This window comes from Taudactylus pleione, unplaced genomic scaffold (assembly GCF_031769625.1).
Source record: "Taudactylus pleione unplaced genomic scaffold, aTauple2 ptg000116l, whole genome shotgun sequence".
Taxonomy (NCBI): domain Eukaryota; kingdom Metazoa; phylum Chordata; class Amphibia; order Anura; family Myobatrachidae; genus Taudactylus; species Taudactylus pleione.
In genome coordinates this window covers 1,816,208-1,838,553 of record NW_028284518.1, presented here as the reverse complement: position 1 = coordinate 1,838,553, position 22,346 = coordinate 1,816,208, and the positions used below count along the sequence as shown (strand labels likewise).

At 43.7% G+C, this 22,346-nt stretch overlaps 1 protein-coding gene across 3 annotated transcripts in view; it reads right to left on the bottom strand.

Moving 5' to 3' along the window:
- The window catches only part of MCUR1 (mitochondrial calcium uniporter regulator 1), a 50,943-nt gene that overhangs the window by 16,368 nt on the left and 12,229 nt on the right, over positions 1 to 22,346 (bottom strand). For 2 of the 3 annotated variants that reach the window (XM_088471755.1, XM_088471756.1), the window contains exons 3-7: positions 22,038 to 22,141; positions 19,219 to 19,320; positions 15,432 to 15,473; positions 7,459 to 7,530; positions 948 to 1,001 (exon numbers count right to left, since the gene is read on the bottom strand). In XM_088471755.1, coding sequence (XP_088327881.1) covers positions 948 to 1,001; positions 7,459 to 7,530; positions 15,432 to 15,473; positions 19,219 to 19,320; positions 22,038 to 22,141 — 374 coding nt within the window. The remainder of the gene's footprint in view (positions 1 to 947; positions 1,002 to 7,458; positions 7,531 to 15,431; positions 15,474 to 19,218; positions 19,321 to 22,037; positions 22,142 to 22,346) is intronic. The other variant, XM_088471757.1, reaches the window with a different exon arrangement.

The following is a 22,346-nucleotide window of genomic DNA, read 5'->3' as shown; positions in this document are numbered from 1 at the left end:
GCAAACTGTACATTGAGAACAAAACAAAAACATTTTAGTCGGCTATAGGATTAAATATGGGGGACTATCCAGATTTGAGTAACAATGGTGAAAAGAAAGAACTTTGGGCCTGATTCAGACCCCTTCGCCGCTCACTCGTTCCTGGCCGATGTTATGCAATTGCGCATTCGTATGCCTCGTAATGCGCAAACTAGTCCGAGCGATCAGGAAGCGCTCGCTCACCCAGCAAAGACAGCCCAGTGGAATGAGTGACAGGAGAGGCTGTTTGTGGGTGATAACAGGGGCAGGCCACTGGAACCAGGGGAGTGGCGAACGCAGGTGTGCCTGAGCATCCTAACACCGTTTCAGAGGCGAGCATAATTAGCAGCCAGCGTCATAGTTCTCCTCACCTGGTTGAATTATACACTGAAGTGCTGGGCGTGCGCTGGATTTGCATACGCTGAGAGTGAGCGTCCGCATCTAGCGAGCGGGTCTGAATCAGGCCCTTTGTATTTTATGCTATCTAAGTGGGCAGTGCCCCAGGCAAAATCTTTTGCTAGTGTTCTCTTTTGAGGAAAAACTAAAATAACTATTTGTCAGTGAGAGTGACAAGGAGTGTGAACTGTTTCATATCGGTAGAACATCATCCATTTGATGTTTTGTAAAGGATACTAACAATACTTATTAGAGGAGATGTTTATTTTAGGGATGAGCAGATTATACAACAGGTAGACCAACATACAGCTGTCTGCTATAATGTGCTCCCGAGGCATCATTGTTTTTATCCAACACTAGTTCATTTACATCAATGTTAATTTCTCACCTTAATGCAAAGAAGAACTTAGCAAAAGCATAGGAATTGTCCTGAATGAGATTCAGTATGCTACTGGTATTATTCCTGAGAATAAGAATGGGCTGTAATAATCAATGCTATAGCACAAGCTGAATTACTCAGTTGAAGTACTTACCATTTCTACTATCTCTGTTCTAAATTCCAAAAGCTTCCGGTCATTATCAGCATACTATAAGATAGAAAGAAATACACAGCAAATTTATGCTACCTCCAAAAAAAACACTATATAAAAACTAGTTAAAGGAACAATATAATAAACCAGTACTTATTTTAGCAACAATTAACATTTTATAGAGCTGTACTTGATAACTTTGACATGACTCATGGCCAACATTCCTGAGGAAGTCATCTCTAAAAAGTCTAGCAACCTTTTCAATCATACAAAAACAGACAAGCAGTTAAAATTACAGTGTAAAGCAATTAAAAGGGATTATGAACAGTATGAAACATATTTGCTCTTATTTCATCATACAATAATTTACATAAAGCTAGATATTTATCACACAATATAAAAAGGATAAAGCCAAACACTGATGTATGCCTTGGGCTGGTGTCAGATGGGCTGTTTGAATCCTGGGGCTTTTCCAGCTAGAACAGAGCTAGCGTCCAAAACACTTGTCTCACAGCACCCTAAGTATAATCTCTATTTTTACAGTAATGTGACTTGAAATAATATGTGACCTTCTTTTCATATAAGATTTAGTAATAAGAAAAAAATCAGATTAAATGAAAAATGTGCTTCATAATATTTTTACTGAAAATATAGTTCTTGTTGGAAAAAAGATTGGATTTCCTAAAACAAAACCCCAAAAGCATAAACAGCCTCTCTAGAAACCACACACATTTTATCCATCACATTCTGCTCCTTAAGCTGGCCACACACTAGAACAACTTACATCCAACCAGCCAACTTGTTGATTGGTTGGAATGAAAATCTGGTAAGGAATGGGAGTAAAAGATGATCAGAAATTTACTCCTAAATGCCGGAAAACAGATGAAAATGGTCGTCAGACAAGTTTGTTAAATGTTTGATTTAAACTATTTGTTTATACAACAGTTTTGGTCCATTTTTCAGCGTCTGGGAGCAAGTTGCTGATTGTATTCCTTACCAGATTTTCATTCCAACCAATCTACTAGTTGGCTGGTTGGACAGATAATCTTTAGATGTGTGGCCAGCTTTAGTATACAGGTTGGAAAGTTTGTAAAGTGAATAAAAATGCATTTCTGAAGCCCACAGTAGGGACATTGATGTTCACGAGGCTGACCAAGGCCGTAACTAAGGGTGTGCACCATCGCTGCCCCACGACCCTTGCTTCTGGCTAGCAGACTGACTGGAACTACTCCCTGCAGCCAGGATCACTGCTGCAGTGCCGCCTTTAGCGTAATTTGTATGCTCCAGACATACACGCTTCAATCTTAATAGCTGATTGGAGCGTCCTCAGGACGTCTCAGTCAGTGCTGTACTTACATACACATGATGACATAATGCCATCATGTGCTGATTCTGAGTTGGAAGCAAAGCAAAAAAGAGCAAGTAACTTTGCATATGGTAAACCCGGGTTGGGTATGATATCCCGGTGGCTGAATAGCCGCCGGGTGAAATACAAACAGAGGAATCCCGATGAGGACAGATCCTGACAGAAGGTAAGTAGACTAACCCTACCTCTGTCCCTCCCCCCTAACCCTTCCTTGGTGGTGCCTACCCTTAACACTCCCAGGGGGGTGCCTAACCCTAAGTCCCCGGGGGGTGCCTAAACCTAACTTCCCCTCCCCACACCCTAAACCTAACCCTCCCGGGTGGGTACCTAACCCTAATCTCCCCCCGGTGGTGCCTAGCCCTAACTCCCCTTCCCCGCAGCCTAGCCCTAACACTCCTGGGGGGTGCCTAAACATACCCCCCCTTCCCCCCGCGGCTACTACTCTCCTCGGTGTCCTTACAATCGGGATGCCAGCTGCTGGGATTCTGGTGATATTAACTGCATCCCGGTAAACCCATGTACCGGTAGCACTGCAGATGGGGCCGATTTTAAATCTGCAGAGATTTAGATATGAGAGGGGCATGTCCTAACTGAAATGTAAACTGCGGTGTAAAAATAAAGCAGTCCAGCATTTGTGGGCTACATACAAAAGCAGCCAGTATTTACCCCACATGCAATAAAAGTAATCTATTTGCACCCCTTGTATTGCTACATGGTTTATTCTAAATATAAAGTTACTTGCTTTTTATTGCTTTGCTCCCAACTCAGAATAAGCCCCATATTGTGAGATGTCTAATACCAGCTTCTACAATCTGACCCTACTAAATCTGCCAAACACTGTCTGGAAGATCCATGAGTTAACAGTCTGGTGTAGACAGATGAGACAAAAACGTTAACCTTTTAATGTAAATATTAAACATTGTAATAAAAATAAGCATAACAACTGCACTACTACAATACAATCCTGCAATTGTTTAACAGAGCTTCTACACTGTGGTATGTTGCAGTGATGTGTCCTGGTAAAATCTGAGATCAAGGACTGACTGATAGAACTGGAAGTATTTGTTACATTATGCACAGTGGACAACAAAATCATTGATGTTTGAGCTACACATATGTGGGATAATTATTACATTTATTAGCGACAAACAATAGTGTTTTGTTTTTCCGAAGTTGCTCTACAGTATATGGAATGTACAAGCACATTCTACATCAGAACATCAGGGTATTATTCTGTGAGCTGAAGCTAAACCGAATGTGGGTCAGGCACTACAGCAATCACCCTAAAAACTCTCTTACCCACTGGCTATTACAGGCGTATTCTACCCAAATGTGTTTGATATGCAATTTTACTAGTTTCTTTACTTTCTAATACAAAAAAAAGTGGAAAGTGTTTATGTACAGACTGTACATAAACAAATCCCCTCATTAAATGTACATAAAGTCAAGGTAACTCAGTTGGTTCAACAGTCATTTGGATGTAGTTAGAGAAAAGATCAATTCATGTAAAATAATTCTGTTTCTGAGCAGACAAATGGCAGTGACAATGTCTTTGTAGCCAACTAGGGCCCTGATTCAGACCCACTCGCGAGCGGCTGTCCACTCGCAAGTGGGTCGATGGTCTGCACTGCGCATGCGCACGACGGAGGGAGCTCCGTCGTGCGCATGCGCGAGACGCGACAAGCGAAGGACTTTCCTTCGCTTGTAGTGTCTGATCAAAGGGGGCGTGCTGTCGATGTTGATTGACAGCACGCCCCCTTTGGTGGGCGTGCCTGCCAGACGGAGGCGTTCCCAAGGGAACGCCTACCGTCAGAAGCCGGCCCCACTGACATCACTAGTGATGTCAGTGGGAGTGATTTTGGCTCTGATAGAGCCAAAATCACTCCTGGCCTTGCGGTTGAGAAACTCAACCGCAGGCTTCTGCTCGCAGTGGCGATGGTTAAGACCATCGCGACCATCATCCTGCACGCTTGTATATGCTGTGGGTAAAGACCCACAGCTATACGAGCGTCCAGGAGGACGCTCCATATTAATGGAGGTGGGCCCTGATTCAGAGCGAGCGCTCTGGTCAGAGCGTCCGGGTCTGAATCAGGGCCTAGGTTTGTTGTGGTCCCTGGACCAAACAGTTTCTTTATATGTTGTTTTAGGAAATAAAGTTCTCTGTGAACGCCTAATCTTGTTAATAGGGCTTTCATGATCTAAGTGTAGGATATTTGTGAGCATTCATTTCAAACAGCTTAATTTTCATAATGCAGAATAAGTTTTAGTCCAGCTTCTGTTAGTGATAGCCTAAAATCACAGGAGCTGTATTACTGTCATGAGACCTAGTATAGGGCTTCCAGCTTTTGATAGCAAAAGTCAAACTGGGGATAAAGCTTTACCCTTCATCCCTCACAATTCTACCTTCTCCAGCCCACTGATTTCAGCTTTGTACCTCTCAGCCTTTCCTCTCAGAACTAGGTAGTTAGATGTTTATACAGCTGACACTGCCTGTGGACCATTTGTAGATCCCTCTCCAGGGTGTTGTAAGCATCTATGCTATCTCATTTTGAGTATCCAGCTTAGTGCTGATCTCTCCTGTGCAAGCTGTGAAATGGATCGTTTTGTATATCCTTCTTCATGGATAACAGCTGGTATGCTCTAAATTCAAGTAAATCCTTTTTGGAGTTTTAGAGATGTGAGGAGTTTGTGGTCTGTTCCTCTGAGGTCAGATTTAGGTCCACCTGGGTGTCAAAGGTAATGAATCTTCTACCCTAAAAGCAGCCTCTTGAGGATGTTTTTCTTTTGGGAGCCTCATAACACAGTTTGCACAGGTAAGGTCTTGAGTCTTTTAAAGAGAGTGTGTTACTTATTTCCCTAATGACTCTGGAAGAATACATCAACTACATGTCCATTACAGCTGAGCTCTAAGACCTGTCTAATTTTTTTTTTATAAAGCCCGACCTTGTCAAATCACGTTCAGGTTCTCTGTTGGAAAAAAAATCCAATTTCTATGCCCTTGAAAATATATGAACATGGAGGGGTATCAGCAGATGTCAAAAAACTAGAAAGTGAGATATATCAATACCTTTGAAATAAAAAACCCAGTGCAAATATTTCAAACTGGACCCATTACCAGCATGCACAGTAATTATAAAGGCATAAAACATACACCTGAACCCAGGGCTAGCAGAAATCCTGCCGCCAGATTGTTATTACAAATGAGAAATGCATTCAGGAAACCAGAGCATATTTCCCCATTACTTCTGCATTGGAAGCTATGAACAGTGAAGAAAAGCCCGCTGTGTAGCTATGTTTTACCCACTAACAGCACAGCTTGCTATATAACTATGTATCATAACTCCAATCACTTTCAGCCAATTGCAGCAATTTCCAGTGATTAGTTTCCATGTCCAGCATTTAGCAAGCTGCGCTGTTACTATAATCAGAGAAGTGTTCCTATGTTGCTGGTAACCCAAGGGACGTTGGTGCAAGCAGGGTTTCACAGTAGTGCAGCTCTGCCACAATAACAGCACAGCGTGCACTGTCTTGTGTCTGGTAGATGTAGTTACCGAGTACACAGATGGTCTGAAGGAAGGGAGCAGGCAGAGGGCAATTTCGCTGGCTGGTAACCGGACATGGGAACAAACTGGGAGAATATGATATTTGAAGAAAGTTAGAAATATTGTGATGGAGGTAGAGGAGAGCAAATAGTATGTTAGGGCACAAATGTGTGATGGGATCACAGGAAAACACAATGTGAAATGAAGCACAGGCTAGAAAAAGGTTATTTGTTGAAAAGGATTGCAATATATTGGGTAATTACATGCTGGTCAATGTTAAGCATAATGGTCCTGTTACTTGCATGGTCCTGCATGTAGCCTAAGTGTACAATAGAGTTGACTCTGGGATGTAGATGTCTTCTATCCTCATTAATGGTCACAGATGCTGCCCCTTAGTAATATATTGTCCTGTGTTGCTCTGGTGCACTGTATACTATCCAATAATCCCATACTCTGCCTTGTAACATGCTGAATTATCACAATACAGAGATTAGTATTCCATGCCATCAGCATCACTCCCTTTTTTGTTTATGTGGAGCCTTAATCTACTCTGCTCCATGCATCCTCCATACGGAAGCCAGAGTCCTCATACCCCAAAATCATCATCCTTTGTTCTCTCTTACACCCAGCTGCTGTTCTTCGCTGCTGTTGACATATCACGCAACACTGGGCCCTGCACAATTCCCACTCTCCTCCTTCAAACACATTAGTTTTCACCCATCACCAGTCCTCCTCCTCTTGCTCAAGACAATCTTCCTGCAGCCTGAGCTTAGAAGGTTTAGGGCAGCTGAGGATTCTCCCCGTTCTCTACCCGGCCATACTATGTTGATCAGCAGTCCTAAAAGGATCGCCACCAGCTTGGAGCCCTGAGCTCAATGCAGTCACACCTCTCCGCCAGTCTCTATACCTCTCCCAAGCAACAGAGATGGGTGATCCTCGGGAACCCCCACCCCCTGCTGCTGGCTTCTCTTCTTGCAGGACTGTGAAATAAATAACATTTTGGATACTTTTTTTGTTTTGTTTTAAATATTAACCAGTTTTTAAATCTTTAATGTCAACCAAACACTGATGTCTCTTTGGCACTTGGATTATTTTGTTCTGTTATTTATGTATGCTTACTTTCCCCACTAGCCTGCATCATGAAGTACTAGTAATTCTAGAAACGTCCTACGATGACTTCAGATCTGTCTCCGCACCGCCTTTGTTCTCGCCTCCATAACTTCCCCCCCTTGCCTCAATCCCAGTCCTGCCTCCGCCTCTTCCTCCCTTGCCGTCCCCAATATACTTACCCTCTGGCTTCCTTGTCTAACCCACTACGTATGTCAGAGACATGACAGACAACAAATTATACAGATTACGGCATGCTACATAATCCTCATATATAACAAAAAAATATTTTATCTACATTTTGTTAATTTGCTGATGCCAAATATATGTTTTTAACTCTTCATGCATACACTTGAAAGAAAAAATGATGTTCTGTGGATTGTATTATTTTTTATAGCTGAAAGCTGGATACTTTCAAAGTCATGATACATATTCCAACAATAAAGGAGAAAATAATAATTGCAAAAATATACTGTATACAAAAGAGGAAAATACGTACCATTTCTTTAACTCTGCTTTTCTCCAAATTAAAGTCTAATTTGTTATTTGAACGGACTTTGACAATTTCATCCTTAAAAAAAAGAAAGGTCAAGCGTTTTATCACTTTCCTAATTATGGCCCGTATTCAATTTGGAGCAAAAGGCTGTTTTCGTGTTTTTTGGGCGAAAACTTTTTCGCCGATGATGTCATTTTCGCCTGTTTTGTTTTACTCCGTATTCCATTTGAAAGACTTTCCGCCTCAATGCAATGTAATAGTCGAAAAAGTTTCGCCTATGAATAGCAGGCGGAAAAAAGTGCAGAATTGGGGTGCAACGTTGCGGGAACCCCCGTGCAGCCTTCAGATAGTCCCCTAAAGGTAAACTGTGTCATAAATTAAAAAAAAAAAACACTTAAGAACACCCCAAAAAATCACTTTGAATTTGGGGGCGAAAAAAAAAAATGTTGGGGGACAAAGTTAAAAACTAGCGAACTTGACTCTGGGGGGGTCCCCAAGTATGCCCCAGGTGTTTTTTTCATTGCAGGGGCTTGTGGCAGGTGGATTTTTCACGTTTTTTTCAACTTAACTTTAGGAACTTTAAAATATGCTGACCCCCATTTTCAAGTACCCCAAATTTGCTGGGATAAGTTATTTTTAGGAAAAAAAACTCCAGAATACTATTCTTCACCACTTATACAAATACGCTATTTAGCAGCTATTGAGCCCGTTTAAAAGCACCAAATACCTTCAGCAAGCCAAATCGGGGTTATCATAGGGAACCCCCATGTCAGAGCATCTTTTGGGGGGTGTCAGGCTGATTTCCCCAAAACTGACAGTACTTTCCGCTTGTTTAAGTTTCGCCGGGTTCCGTTTTCGCCTACTTTCAAATTGCATACGGGGATATGCGGGCACGCGCGCGATACTTTTCCGCCTGCAAAACAGGTGAAAAGTCCGGGAGGCGAAAAAGTATCGCGGCTCGGCTCAAATTGAATACGGGCCTATGTCAGTAAAGTATGTAGTGCCATAGCATATGGTAAGGAGGTAAGAGTTTACATAGCTAATTTTAGTTCTAAAGAGACAGATGACTTTTGTTTTAGTTTATACAGTGTACACTCATTGCCATAGTAGTAGGTTTATAAGCTGTGGCTCAGTATAGACAAACTTATTTAGCTTATTTAACTTGTAACCTATACAGTCTTACAGTACTGATTACATGTTGGTGTCAGATTCCAAAGGAAAATGTAGTTAATAATACACTATTCACACTGCAAGGCGTTTCCTTCAGTACACCACAAAACTGTATCCACTGCAGTTTCAGATACTGAGCTACATGCTTTTAGGGCTGGAACACGGAGGTCATGACGTTATAGAGAACTAGTGGGCAGGTGTCAGCTCTGAACAAACACAGCAATACACTCAGCTTACTGTCATTTTCTTTTCACTTCAGACAATGATCACATAGATTATATTCTCTACCCATTCTCCTAAAGAAAATCCATTGGGTGAGGATAGTGTCAAGTGAATGTACTTGTTCATATCTAGTGAGTATGGGAAAAGTCCAGTAAAAAAAATATACTACATATCATAGTCCATAGAAAATGTGTAAAATAAATGGGTACTGCACTGACAAATTAATGTTGGATTTGGGATTTACAGGTCTACCACAGGACATGATTAAGGAGCCCCAGTGGCGTCAAAAGGGGGGTGCAGGCCGCACCCGGGTGTCACCCGCCGAGGGGTGACACCAAAGTGCCGACTCCTCCTCAGTGACAGGAGCCAGGTGCTGCACTGTAGCATTACGTGCAGCACTCAGCTCCTGACACAGTGAGGGAGCCGGAACTGCACACAGGCTGGTTCCCTGGGGCCAGTCTGCATCTCCAGGCTCCCGGGGTGACTAGAACTGGGGTTCAGGCAGTGAGGCCACGCCCCCTACCCGCAAGACCATGCATCCTTTTTAACCGATGGTGGCCGCGTGCACTACTATCCTCTCCGGGGCCCGCACCAGGTGTCACCATGGTGAGTGATGCCACTGAGGAGCCCAAATTAGAATGAAAATCTAATCACCATATACATTTTATATCTCAACACTCTGAATACATAATTAGATTTAGAAATTAGGAATGGTCTTCTGAAATGATGGAAACATATAGTAATCTCCTCATGTTGTTCTATAACAAGGGCATTTATGGGTATGATGCAACTTGGAAATGTCACGTAACTTTAATAGCTTAGCTGTAATGAACTCCTGAATATGGTGCAATAAGCAGAAATCTGTGTAGTCTGATGAGGTATCAACCTAAATATGTACTCATAACTATGGCAACATCAGACTATACAAAGATATACCCACGTGTGGTCTGGAAAATATTCAAGTACACATGCACTACTCATGTGCATATACTTAACACTATTCCATTGTTCTATTCGTCACAATAAAACACAATGGGCCTGATTCAGAGCCGGACGCAATTAGCGCTCGCTCGTCCAGAAAATAGGGGTGGCTATTCAAATCAACCGTTCGCTCTTTGCGGTCTGTTCACGCCTCTAGGTCTGAACGAGCGAACAAAACTTGCGGTAATTTTTTGAAAAAATACGCCCCCTGGCCGCTCGCATCCTACGTCATGTCCGCTATTTATTAGATTAATCGAGTACATCGACCAGGGTATGAACTGCTCGCTATTCTTGGGGTTTGTTTTTGCTACCACAATTTTGCGAGCAGTTCTGGCTATAAAATAACCCAGTGACGTGGTCAATGACGCTGCTGTTTTAATTATGCACACCCATAAAACGCCCGTTTTGACCTTTAAGCACGCCTGCGTTCGGATCTCCACTCCCCGTTTTCAAGCACCTTCCCCCGTTACCACCCACATACGCCTCTTTCTGTCACTCAAATTATCAGGCATTCGCTATTTTGCGAGCACATGAATTTCGACCGCACTGACTGGTTCGCGCATGCGTATACCGATCCGTACGCATGCGCAGTTGGGCAAACATCGCTCGGAGCGAACGAGCGGCCGCTTACGAGCGGCTCTGAATCAGGCCCGATTTCTTTAAGTTATATTTTTTAAATACTAACGGCCGGATACAATTAGCCTTGAAAAGCCACGGTTTGGCGATTAGTGTCCGTAGGTGCAAACTTTTTGCACAAAACTGCGTATCGTGCAATACTAATGCCAAAGTTTTTCGCATGTGCGAAAACGCAATTGACAAAAAACAGTGAACTGTTTTCACCATCTCAAAACAGGTGAAAAGTTGTACAAAATCCTCATCTTTGTTTAAAAATGTGGGGACTTGGGGCCTGATTCAGACCCGCTCGCAAGCGGGTCGATGGTGGCCCAGTGCGCACGCGCGAGCCCCGAAGCGAGAGCAAAAAGCACTCGCTCCGTGGCTCACTACAAAAGGGGCGGCTGACGATGTTGATCGACAGCTCGCCTCATTTTGTAGGCGTGGCCGGGGGGTGGCTTCACAAACGGAGGCGTTCCCAAGCGAACGCCTGCCGTTTGTGGGCGGCCCCACTGACATCACCACTGATGTCAGTGAGAGAGCTTCCGGCTCTATTAGAGCCAGAAGCTCTCTGGGGCTTGCGGCCACGAGACCCTACCACAAGGGTCTCGTCGCAAGCCCGATGGTCGCGATGGTCTTGACCATCGCGACCATCATCCTAGCCGCTCGCAATAGCTGTTGGTGGTCACCCACAGCTATGCGAGCGGCCAGGAGGCCGCAACTAAAATAAACAGCGCCCGCCCTGATTCAGAGCGAGCGCTTGCTTTTTGCTTGCGCCTCTGAATCAGGCCCTTGGTTCAGAATGCCTTGGACATTCCCCATAATGATAAATTAGTCCAAAATAATTTTTTAATTAGCTTAATTTGGCCAATAGTGACATGTCAATTATGGGGTGAAAAATTTAAAAGTGTTGGAAAATTGGTTTAAAATATTGGGTGTGATATTTTGGGGGGCTGTATGTATGAGACACATAGGTGAAACTAAGGGGTGGTCTGGGGGTGCACCAGACCACCCATTAGCCAGATCGCATGAATTAAATCTAATTCATCTCTGCTGCGGTCCGCCCTGGTCAGGATCGGGAGAACTAAGAAGACTAGCAGCTCCCGCCCTGACCTGAACTCCATTTGCCCTGCAACTGCCGGCCCAGGCTGCCTAAATCATCACTTTCCAGTCCTCTAATTAGAGGCACGGCGTGACGTCATCACAACGCCGAGATCTCTCTCAAGTGTGTGTGTGCCTACTGTGAAGCGAAGAAGAGGAACAGCGCTGCACGCTGTGAAATCAGCAAGAGCTGTGCCTGTGCAGCTGCAGAGTGAAGGCGGGAGCTGTCTGTTGACTGGGCTGTGCAGCGGCACAGTGCAGCCTCTGTGGCCACAGTGCACGGCCCTTACCTTTCCTCACTGGTAGCTCCTCCTCACAGTACAGCGGAAGCAGGATCCGCTCCTCCTCCATGGCGGCCACCATGTGATTGTGGGAGCAGTGAGCACCAGCATGAGAAAGTAGGCTGGTAAGTGACCCTGTGGGAAGACTGCAGATTGGCAGAGTTGCTATAGGGAGGCAGTGTTAATTTAATTATCTACACAATGAAATTGGAGTTGTTTTTATTAATTATAGTATAGGGGATTGTAGAGTGATATGAGGAGGTGTAACCGGTGATTGAAAAATACGCACTATAGCATGTTTTTTACACGCTACAGAAAATAGGGGACCCACTTTTTAAACTTGATAGGGTCATGCAGGACGCACTTACGCTGTATGTGCTGCAGTAGCCAAATCACTGCGCGGCAGCATCTCCCCAGCCAATCCCTGCACAGCGGAATCTCCCCAGCCAACCCCCGTGTGGCGGCATCTCCCCCGGCCAATCTCTGCGCGGCGGCGTCTCCCCAGCCAAACGTGCGTTGTCTCCCCAGCTAATCGCCCTCGCCGAGTGAGTCCTGACACCTCCTCTTTCCATCCATTCCTGGTGGAGCGGAGCTACCCCCAGTACTGCCCCAGTTGCTATCCTGACCCCCTCCTTACCCCAAGCCCCCAGTATTGCCTGCCCCTAACTCCCTCCTTGCCCCCCAGTACTGCTATTAACCCTAGCCCCCTCCCTACCCCCAGAACTGCCTGCCCCTAACCTCTTGCACCACCTGCTATCTTCTTGCACCACCTCTCTAAGTCTGTCAGGTTAAGGAGTGTAGCCTATTTCTGGGGTGGGGTACTGCGTAAACACACTTTGATGTAACTTCGGTCGCAGCATTCCTCAGCTGAGTCTGCTAGACGAGGGATCGGAAATTGCATGGAGATTAGACGATGGGGAATTAGAACCTGCATTCAGAGATGCCGCTTTAGCATCTTGTGTTTTATGTCTCTGATTGGACATTGAGCGGCTGCCGGAAACTCCTATCCTGTTGTGCCAGCAGCACTGTGTGTAGATGGTGCACATTTTGGCCCTCATTCAGAGGCGGTCGCTAGAAGCAAGCGCTCTCTCAGAATGAGGGCAGCCGCTTCACTTTTCAAGTGCGGCCTCCTGGTCGCTAGCTAAGCTGTGGGTTACCACCCAGAGCTTTAGCGACCGAGCAGGTTGATGGTCACGATGGTCAAGACCATCGCGACCATTGGGGCTTGCGACGAGACCCTAAGGTTGGGTCTCGGCAACCGCAAGTCCCAGGGAGCTTCCTGCTCTGATCGAGCAGGAAGCTCCCCACTGACAATACTGCTGATGTCAGTGTGGCCGCCCACAAAACGGCAGGCGTCCCGCCAGGAACGCCTCCGTTTATGTAGCCACCCCCCCGCCCACAAAACGGGGCGAGCTGTCGATCAACATCGACAGCCGCCCCTTTTGTGGTGAGCTCCGGTGCGAGAGAAATTCTTTCTCGCTCTGGGGCTTGCGCACGCGCAGTGTGGCCCCTTACGACTGGGTCTGAATGAGACCCTTTGTGTGTACTGTGCTGACAGCTGTGTGGCATTAGCACCCCGGCAGGGTTGGTGTTGTGCCGGCTCGGGACTCACTCTCTTGTGAAGGGAAGTTGTGGATTTAGCATAGTGTACTACTCTTTGGGTTGCCCTGGAATAACAATGGAGGAGAGGAACCCCTCCCCCCAGTGCACAACGCTACTGTGCAGCCATGGTCAAAATCTAGGTAGCATCCATTTCTGAGCAGGAGTGGCCACACTTGTCACACCCACTTCATAGCAACAAGACTTGCAAGATTTCTCAGCGGCGTAAGGGGTTAAAATTGGGACCATCCATTACCAAAAGTCTAGTTCCGCCTACGATGGAACATGTGTTTTAAACATTGCAGGTTTCTACACTAGGTATATTTTGAAAATTTTTTAAAAGTGCACTTTTAAGACACAAAAATATACTTGCACTCATTGCCCGCCAATTTAACTGCAGCATTTATTTTTGAGTTTTATAATTTATTTATTTTTGAGTTTTATAATTTTTTCACACTTATGCATGAAACAGCCATGTAACACAATTTAGGAACCCCAAATACTTTTATTAGGGACACTAATACACTTCTAAAAACCTATGGCCCTCATTCAGAGCCGTTCGCTATTTGCGGTCGTTCGTTCAAAAACAAGGGGTGGCTATTCAAATGATCCGTTCGCAAATTGCAGTCTGTTCACACCTCTAAGTCTGAACGAGCGAGCAAAACATACGCTTGTTTATTTGATAAAAACGCCCCCTGGCCGCTCGCACCATACGTCATGTCCGCTATTTATTAGATTAATCGAGTACATCGTACAGCGTATGAACTGCTCGCTATTCTTGTGGTTGGTTTTTCAACCTCTATTTTGCAAGCAGTTCTGAGTTAAAAAAAAACAAGTGACGTGGTCAATGACGCTGCTGTATTAATTATGCACTCCCTTAAAACCCCCAATTTTGACCTTTAAGCACGCCTGCGTTCGAATTCCACTCCCCGTTTTCAAGCACCTTCCCCTGTTACCACCCACATACGCCTCATTCTGTCACTCAAAATAGCAGGCACTCGCTATATAGCGTACAAATGATTTTCGGCCGCACTGACTGGTTCGCACATGCGTACTAAAAACCGTACGCATGCGCAGATGTGCGAACATCGCTCGGAACGAGCGTACGGCCGCTAGCGAGCGGCTCTGAATGAGGGCCTATGTCAGTTACCTATTTTAAGGGGTACAGACAGATTTCCCCAAATTCAACTGTACTTTTCGCTGGTTACTCCATGAACAGTTTTCATGCGAATACGTTTTCGCATCTTTTGTAATTGGATAGTGTGAAAAACGGGAGCTCGAATAGACAATAGATGCAAAAATATTGCGCCAAACAGTGGAAGTGTGCGCACACTTCTCCAACGTTAAGTTTTCGCTTTTTCGAGTCTAACTGAATTCCCCCCTAAGAAATTACTTCTTCACTTTTCTCTTTCCACTGAACAGATTTCATAATCTCTTTGTTTGTTATTCCCACTTCATACCCCCATTCCCAAAAATAATACACATAAACTATTACTGAAGATCAACAGGTGCTTATAGATCACTAAATAAACATATTTGAAGCTGTTTTATATAAACAGATGTGTCCACATACATCTATTCTCCGTGCGCTACAAGTCGCACTACAAAATACGGCAGGCTCTGTGTGACTCGGTAGCGCCGAGCGTCTTTCCATGCGACTTTTACCTTCGAATGCATCTTAGTCACACATCGATGCGAATAGTTAGCACAAGCAGCTTCTGATGATTACAATGATACGCAGTATGCCTATGTTCTGTGTGCGTCTGCGGGTGTATCTGCATATCACAGAACATAGGCATGCTGCGTATCATTGTAATCATCAGAAGCTGCTTGTGCTAACTATTCGCATCGATGTGTGAATAAGACGCATTCGAAGGTAAAAGTCGCACGAAAAGACTCTCAGTGCTACAGAGTTACGCCATGGCATGGCGCGACTAGATGTATGAGGGCACATCTGTAGAAGGAACATCATTTATGAAAGCACAGGAGAGAGTAGTTTTGAATACTCACAAACAACTGTTTCTTCAGTTGCAGTAGTTCAATCTTTACTTTCTTTATAAAAACAAAAAAATACCTGTCAAACAATGCAAAATACATACATGTTGTAACTTCTGCTATTCTAAATTATACAATCTAGTTATAATCTCTACCTAATAAAAATATTCCTAAAGAAATAAGTTAAAGTTAAGCTGCATACACACAACGATTTTGTTACCAACGATTTTATGAACGATTTTCTGTCAGATTTTTTACAGTGTAATGAACGATTTTTTTGAACTGGAAACGATTTTTGCATATTTCCTTAATGAAAATCGTTGAGTTGACAAGTCTGACTGAACTACAAACGTGAACGCGCATGAACGATAATCGTTCAACGTTTGACTCAGAAAGTGAACATTTTTTTCAAACGATTATCGTTTAACGATAATTGTTCAAAAAATCGTTGTGTGTGTATATGCAGCTTTAGAATTTACAAGTACAGGTGAAAGGGTTTGGTAGAATAATTATTACAACCAAATGCAATCTATGAACAGCCTTTAGCTGTTTTTGAGCACCTAAGGTTTAGAAACAATTGCTCATTAGAGGTGACAGGAAAATTTTGCTGTAGGACAGTCTGAGACCTTCTTTATGTGGGCTACTAAGCATAATTAAGTACATTTTTTTTTTTTTCTTAAAGCTAAAGTTCAGTAATAAGTTATATCATTTGTACTGTATTCATATCTGGTCTAAAGTTATGATGCCATATATTGTCACTGCAACCTGCCTGCTTCATTGTTGTAACAAAAAAGGGAAAAATATATATTTTTTATAAGAGCACCATAGCCATAACTAGAATTTTTGGTGCCCTGGGCTAGAAAAAGCATTAACCTACCCCCTATTTTTCAAATAGAGACATAAGACGCGTGCCCGAAAAAGGGGTGTGGTCTCAAGGGGAAGGGGCATGACAAATCTGATGTGTCCCGTACAATGATGAAGGGGTACCGATCCCGTTGTAGCACTGTTATCCAGGTGTCACTGACAAATACAGTGTGAATCCAATGGCTGCAGTGATGATACACAATAATTATGCAGTATGAAGGTGCGTATCCACTTGCCGATAGGGAAACGACAACATTGTAATCGTATAGTCGTTCCTCATCCTGTAAGTGCCTACACTGAATGATATGTCGTTCAGTGCAGGCACCCTCTCTCATCCCCGAACATGCACAATCTGTCGTTATCGGCAGATTGACAAGCATGTTCAGGTGATGATTGATGTAAAAAACGACCAGCGGGAACGCGCATGGCTGGTCGTTTTTGACATTTTAATGCACGATTTGTGAACGATTAATGATCGATTGACCGATAACGATGTTGTTATCGTTCAATCGCTAATTTTAATCGCCTAGTAGATACGCCCCTTAACTCACTAGCTCTAGATGTAGTGCCGGGTACACACTAGACGATATGTCGTCTGATCCGGCCGGATCGGACGACATATTTGGCACATCGTCTAGTGTGTACCCTCAATGTCACTGACGATGGGCGCTCCCGCGTGCATGCAGGTCCGACGGGTGACATTGTTAGTGAGGTTCATGCTGCCGAATGCAGCATGGCCCCTGCCGTCGCTGCTGGCATCGGCAAGTGTGTATGCACTTGCCAATGCCAGCACCCAAGGGTGCCATCGCTGACGAGGTCAGTACACCTAGGACATAGTCTAGTGTGTACCGTCCTTAGAAGAGCGCTGGTGAAGCTGCACCTGCCGCCAGATTTGTCCATCAGAAGTAGTGTAGATCGCCGACTGAAGGTATAGAAAGAGCGCTACTTGTAACGTATATACAGCAAATATCAGCGGCAGGGAGATCCGTGTATGTACCTGAGCTGGCAGCTGAACTCACCGGCAAGGGTACTCGAGGTGTGCTGGTAACACCTGGTTTGGGAATCGGTGGCTGTGTTCAGGACTGCCATCAGAAATTGTGGCGCAGGCACAGGGGCATAACTAGGTATTTGAAGGCCCCATTGCAAAAGTTTGCAAGTGTCCCTAATTACCACCCAATGTATTAAATAATATAGGATGTGACTGAAGGTGCTAGGGAAGGTGGCAAGATGGAGGGGGAGTTGGCCAGGGAGGAAATAGGGGTGGCCTAAAGATGCTGGGGATGAAAAGGAGATGAGGCTCCATGTGACAATGATTATAAACACCCGGGTTGACAAGTCTCGGGTCTGCTACCCTGCTAGCTAGCAGGATTTTTCCCGGGACTTGCAACCCGGGCAGATGGGCCAGCTCAAGTGTGAAAGTAGCTACCCGGGTCTTATAGACTTGGGTCTCGCCTTAAACTATCTGATTGGCTAGGGACAGTGGCGCCTGGAGATGAGATCCTGAGTCATTGCAAGACCCGCGTGCGGTGTGAAGGGTGATGACCCGGGAATAACAGGGGTCATCCCCCTTGGAGTGAAAGGGGTATCCCGGCTTCAACCCGTGCTCTGTGTCGCGGGTTCGAGCCGGGTTGAAGCCGGGATTCTATGTCTGAAAAGGGTATAAGTTAACTTTTTAGCAAAATACTTAAACATTGTTTAGAAAAGTGCTTGCATTTCTCAGAACATAGCAGTGAACACATCTACACCTCTTACATACCCCTAATAGCAACAGTTAATGGTGTGTTAAATACAAAAAACTGTATGTTCTTTCTTTATTTTGGTGATGGTGTCTGTTTAAATAATGCCTGCATAAATTCTGAAAAATTCTAAAAAAACACTATAAAGCAGGGGTCGACAAATTTTTGTAAAACTGAGGAGTCTGCTTAAAAGATTAGGATACAGACTAACGTCCGTGACCAATTCATAGAATGCCACACCATACTGCCCCCGACTCATAGAATGCCACGCCATAGAGCCCCCAACTCACAGAATGCCACACCATACTGCCCCAATTCATAGTATGCCATGTTATAGTGCCCCCAATTCATAGTATGCCATGCCATAGTGCCCCCAACTCACAGAATGCCACACCATACTGCCCCAATTCATAGTATGCCATGTTATAGTGCCCCCAATTCATAGTATGCCATGCCATAGTGCCCCCAATTCATAGAATGCCATAGTGCCCCCAATTCATTGCATACCTGGTCATAGTCTCCAAATTTCAAAGTATGGTACACTGTAGTGCCCCCAATTCACAGTAGGCCAAATACACTTACCAACTGCACTGGAGTTCAGAGCCCAATTGATGGACAGGGAGGATTGCTCTTCTACCATCCCCCTATGGATGAAACTTATTGGATGCCAGCGGTGATGATGGTTTCCAGTGTGGGAAGCGAGCATGGGGGGTATTTCTGCTCTGAAACTGTAAGTATACAGTTCCCTGGAGATCACACTCCTCCCTCTGGGGGAAAATTTACCAAAGCTTGGAGAGAGAGAAAGTGGATAGAGATAAAGTACCAACCAACCAGCTTCTATCTGTCATTTTACAGGCTGCCTTTAAAAAATGACAGAAGCTGATTTATCTCTCTCTCTCCAAGCTTTGTTATATCTCTCCCTTTATGTGAGAGGCAGAAGGGAGGAGCCACCCTGACTGAATGTGGTAAGCACACATTTCTCCTCATGTGACAGGTGTACTGAGTGCTACATCTTGCCCACTCCACCAAACACCCCGTAGGAGCGCTTTGTTACTGATATTTTTTACATCATATTTAAAAGGTACCTGCCTCTTCTCAAATCGAGTCGCCATGACTAGAAGTTTAGTTGCCATGGGGATCGGTATTGCCGAGCCCTGCTATAAGGCCTTAATAATGGTATTCACTTGGTCTATTTCAAGTACCTCATTTTGTGTTCTGAGAGCAGAAAATTCACTTTTCTCTAGAATGATCATGTCCTTTTTCACAGAGGCTATGTGTGACATGACCTGCTGAAGCGTGATCTCCTGTAATGAAAGATGCATAAGCTCTGCATTAGCTTGATGGCAATGATATATTAGTAGAGTTCACACATATGTTTAGGTTTAACAATTAATCTAGTATGGTGCAAACCTTCATACATTTGCAAACACATTTTTAATAGAATATAAAAAATGTAAACATATATATTGTGAGCTTTACAATTATTTAAATACAGCCAGAATAAAATAAACTGAACAGCCATCAATATATTCAGTGATATGCCAAACATACCTGTGTATTACGGCTATGATACATTTAAAGCAGGAGTTTATTAGGATTAATTCTGCAAAAATACATTTTTAGTTACAATGCACCAATGGAAGTCATTGTTTACAATAATGAGTCCAAATTGGTCTTCTTAGACCTTTTGGAATAAATAAACATGTCTAGATTAGTGCCATGTAGCAGTCATATGCAGTATGCAAGTGATGGATAAGATTCCTGAATAATCTGGTTAACTGGGATATGATTCGTGTTGGGAGAACAGTAACGCAGTTTACAATAATACTCGATGGAGCAGTAGCAGCTCCAATTCCAGGCGGTCAACTTTTGTCAGGAAGCCATGTTGATACATGTCAGGTTATAAAAGTATCCAGAAATTAAAAATACTTGACCACCTAACGATACCCTTAATGTGCCAATGTTGTGTTAAGAGAAAAATATCACCCAAAATATAAAATATAGTATTGTGTGGTTTTCAACTTTAAATTGAAAGTTTTAATGAAATCGGACCGGCCGTGTCCCTTTGGAAGAACAGAGTCGGGGGGCATCCACAAAATTACTGGCTGGTGAAATTAGGCTAGAAGTATTAGTACATAGAAGAGCGGCTTGGGTATTCTGAAGGGTTCAGCAGGTCAGCAGATTTAGCGAACTGTGCATCAATAAAATGTAGGTATGTTAACGGTAAACTCAACTTGTTACTAGATTTAGAATTTTGGGTATCATTATTATATATAAAAGGCCTTCATTATTTTATTTATTCTTTAACAAGAATATAACAGTTACATTTGCAAAATAAATGGCTATGTGAAACGTGGCTTGCTACTATTTAGAACACAAATTGCTAAAATTAAGATTGTTATAGTTAATAAAGCATATATGATTAACTTATAAACTGTTGTATAAAATCGGTTTATTTTCACTTCATATTTAAATTTTCTACCAAGTGTTAACAAATGATCAGTTTTGCATCTGACAAAGACAACACACATGAAATTGGGGATTATTGTCAAATTCAATAGGATGGGAATTCGACAGTGTATCACAATTGTTTGTGATACAACAGACGTAAGTCAAATTTACTTAAGGGCGGTTATGTGAAACCACCATTGTTTAGCATCTTTTTTCAGAGGCTTACAAATCTCCGAATTTACTAAAGGCAACACTGCAGAAATCTGAAAATTTTAAAATTGCCACTTTACATATCGCTGGCTAGATTTTTCACTAGTAAAGATTAGAAACAGCAAGTGGTTGTGCCAGGAGAGAAACCTCTGCCAGTTTGCCATCACAACATGCTATTTTAAAAATAAAGAGGGCACATTACACATAACATTTGTTTATATACAGAGTATCGGACTATTATTGAGGGAATGGAGAGGGTTCCTTGGGTCAAGTAATGGTAGTTTCCTCTAAACTGCCGGCGGTTTCACCATTTGAAGTCTGCCAGGATATTCATTAACACTCTCCTAAAGGCTGAATAGTAAATCTAGCAGTGGGGATGTGAGTCAATATGAAAACCCACCGCCAAACACAATCTTTATTAAATTCCCCCCATGGTGTAGGGCTATGTAGTCAGGAAGCTGGCGGTCGAAATGGCGACCACCGGCTTCCCGACTGTCAAATCCCGGCATGGGATTAATGATAGGCGTCAAAATCCCGAAGCCTATCATTATCCACCCGCCGAAATCCCGTCGCCCAGAATACCGAACAAAGGTAAGCCGGGCGGAGGGTGCAGACAGCCGCGGGGGGAAGGTTAGGTTAGGGGCTCCCATAGGGGGACTTAGGGTTAGTCACCCCCCAGGGGGGTTAGGGTCAGGCTAGGGGAAGTGGGGTTAGGGTTAGGCACCCCCGGGGGGAGGTTAGGGTTAGGTACCCCCCCCCTCCCCGGGAGGGTTAGGTTTAGGGTGCGGAAAGGGGGGGTTAGGTTTAGGCACTTACAGGGGGAGGTTAGGCACTAGAGGGGGAGGTTAGGGTTAGGCAACCCTAAATGAGGGTTAAGGTTAGGGGGGAGAGGGTTAGGGATAGTGAAAAAAAACTTACCTGTCGGGATCTGCTGTTGCCAGTCTTCCAGCGTCGGGATTTGAACCACCGGACTTAGGTACACATAGCGATTCCGGTGTAGGGAATGATCAATCTGATGTGTCAAAATCACTTTGCATGTGGACAATGTAACTGCTTCAGAACAATTTTACTTTCGGTCTATTCCCTTAATTCCCAAAAATTATTGTGAGGTATCTTAGAAAACTATATAAAGCATTGTATTCCCAGTTGTTCTATATAATAATATTTACTTATTTTTATTATTAACCTAAAAAAGAGCAAAAGTGACAAAAACCATAACAAAGCAACGAAAGTGCAAGTAAAGAAGCAAATGTTTAAAAATCTAACTGCTGGGTTTGGCAAATTTGCACGGTATTAATAAATAATCTACATTCTATGTAAAACTCTCTTCACCTCAGGTTCCATTTTTCTCACGACTAACCTGTTGCACTTTGGAAACCATGTCCTGATATATGAGGTCCATGTTGGTATTCATGATTCTCACTAATGCTGATACAACTGTCTCCGACTGCTGAGCTGTGAATCCTGAACAAGAACAAAGACAGTAAAACTCCCAGATACAGCATTGGAGAACAATGCACTAAATACAGAATATGAGAATGCTTCCATGTTCACAAGCTCTAAAGATCAAACTTTTCCAGAGAAAAAAAGGAAAGAGATTCTACACTTTAAGCAAAATGTTACAAAAGAAGTATCCCAGTTCCTTTTATCCAACTTTCCTCAGGTCTGT